Source organism: Cucurbita pepo, unplaced genomic scaffold (assembly GCF_002806865.2).
Source record: "Cucurbita pepo subsp. pepo cultivar mu-cu-16 unplaced genomic scaffold, ASM280686v2 Cp4.1_scaffold007621, whole genome shotgun sequence".
NCBI classification, from domain to species: Eukaryota; Viridiplantae; Streptophyta; class Magnoliopsida; order Cucurbitales; family Cucurbitaceae; genus Cucurbita; species Cucurbita pepo.
This window is the reverse complement of record NW_019653547.1, coordinates 1-517: the sequence shown is the minus strand read 5'-3', so window position 1 is coordinate 517 and position 517 is coordinate 1. Positions and strand designations below refer to the sequence as shown.

Genomic DNA, 517 nt, shown 5'->3' with positions numbered 1-517 from the left:
TCAGGGGTTCTTACGTCTAAGTATCGCTGTCCGGCTTGAAGTAGCTCGAGAGCTACACGCACCGGCACCGACGTCGGAACCGCTGTTGCTTCCATCTCTTCTCTTAGAACAGCGTTCCGACTATATTGAATTTATCGAAATTTAATATGTATTCTCGACTAAAAGTTTAGGGTATAAGTTGAATTCTTAAGAGTGGCTTTTATTTACCTGGTGCTCCAATTTTTATGGCTGATGGTAGTGTCTCTCTGACGGCGTTGCAGCGAACCCATGATTGATAATAACCTCCCTCTAGTGATAAAACCGTTGGTTTATTGAATTGGATAATTTTAAAAGATACCCATTAAAATTAAAGTCGAATATAGCTCAACTGATTAGAGAATTATGCATTTGCTTTGAACGAGACAAGTTAAAGATACCTTGAAGTGAGATTGGTGTTGTTGGGACGGAGAAGATAGGTGGACGACACGATGGAAGATGAGGAGGAGGCGAGCGACATGGTCGGGTCGAGCGATCGATC

The 517-nt window shown here is 42.6% G+C and overlaps 1 protein-coding gene across 1 annotated transcript; it reads right to left on the bottom strand.

Moving 5' to 3' along the window:
• Positions 1-5: 5 nt before the first annotated feature.
• Positions 6-511, bottom strand: LOC111787245 (rhodanese-like domain-containing protein 15, chloroplastic; the record flags this gene model as incomplete). Its single annotated transcript, XM_023667320.1, has 3 exons — positions 417-511; positions 208-288; positions 6-120 (listed from the first exon to the last, which is right to left on the bottom strand). Coding segments are annotated over exons 1-3 (276 nt in total), but the record flags the coding sequence as incomplete, so codon positions are not given.
• Positions 512-517: the final 6 nt, after the last annotated feature.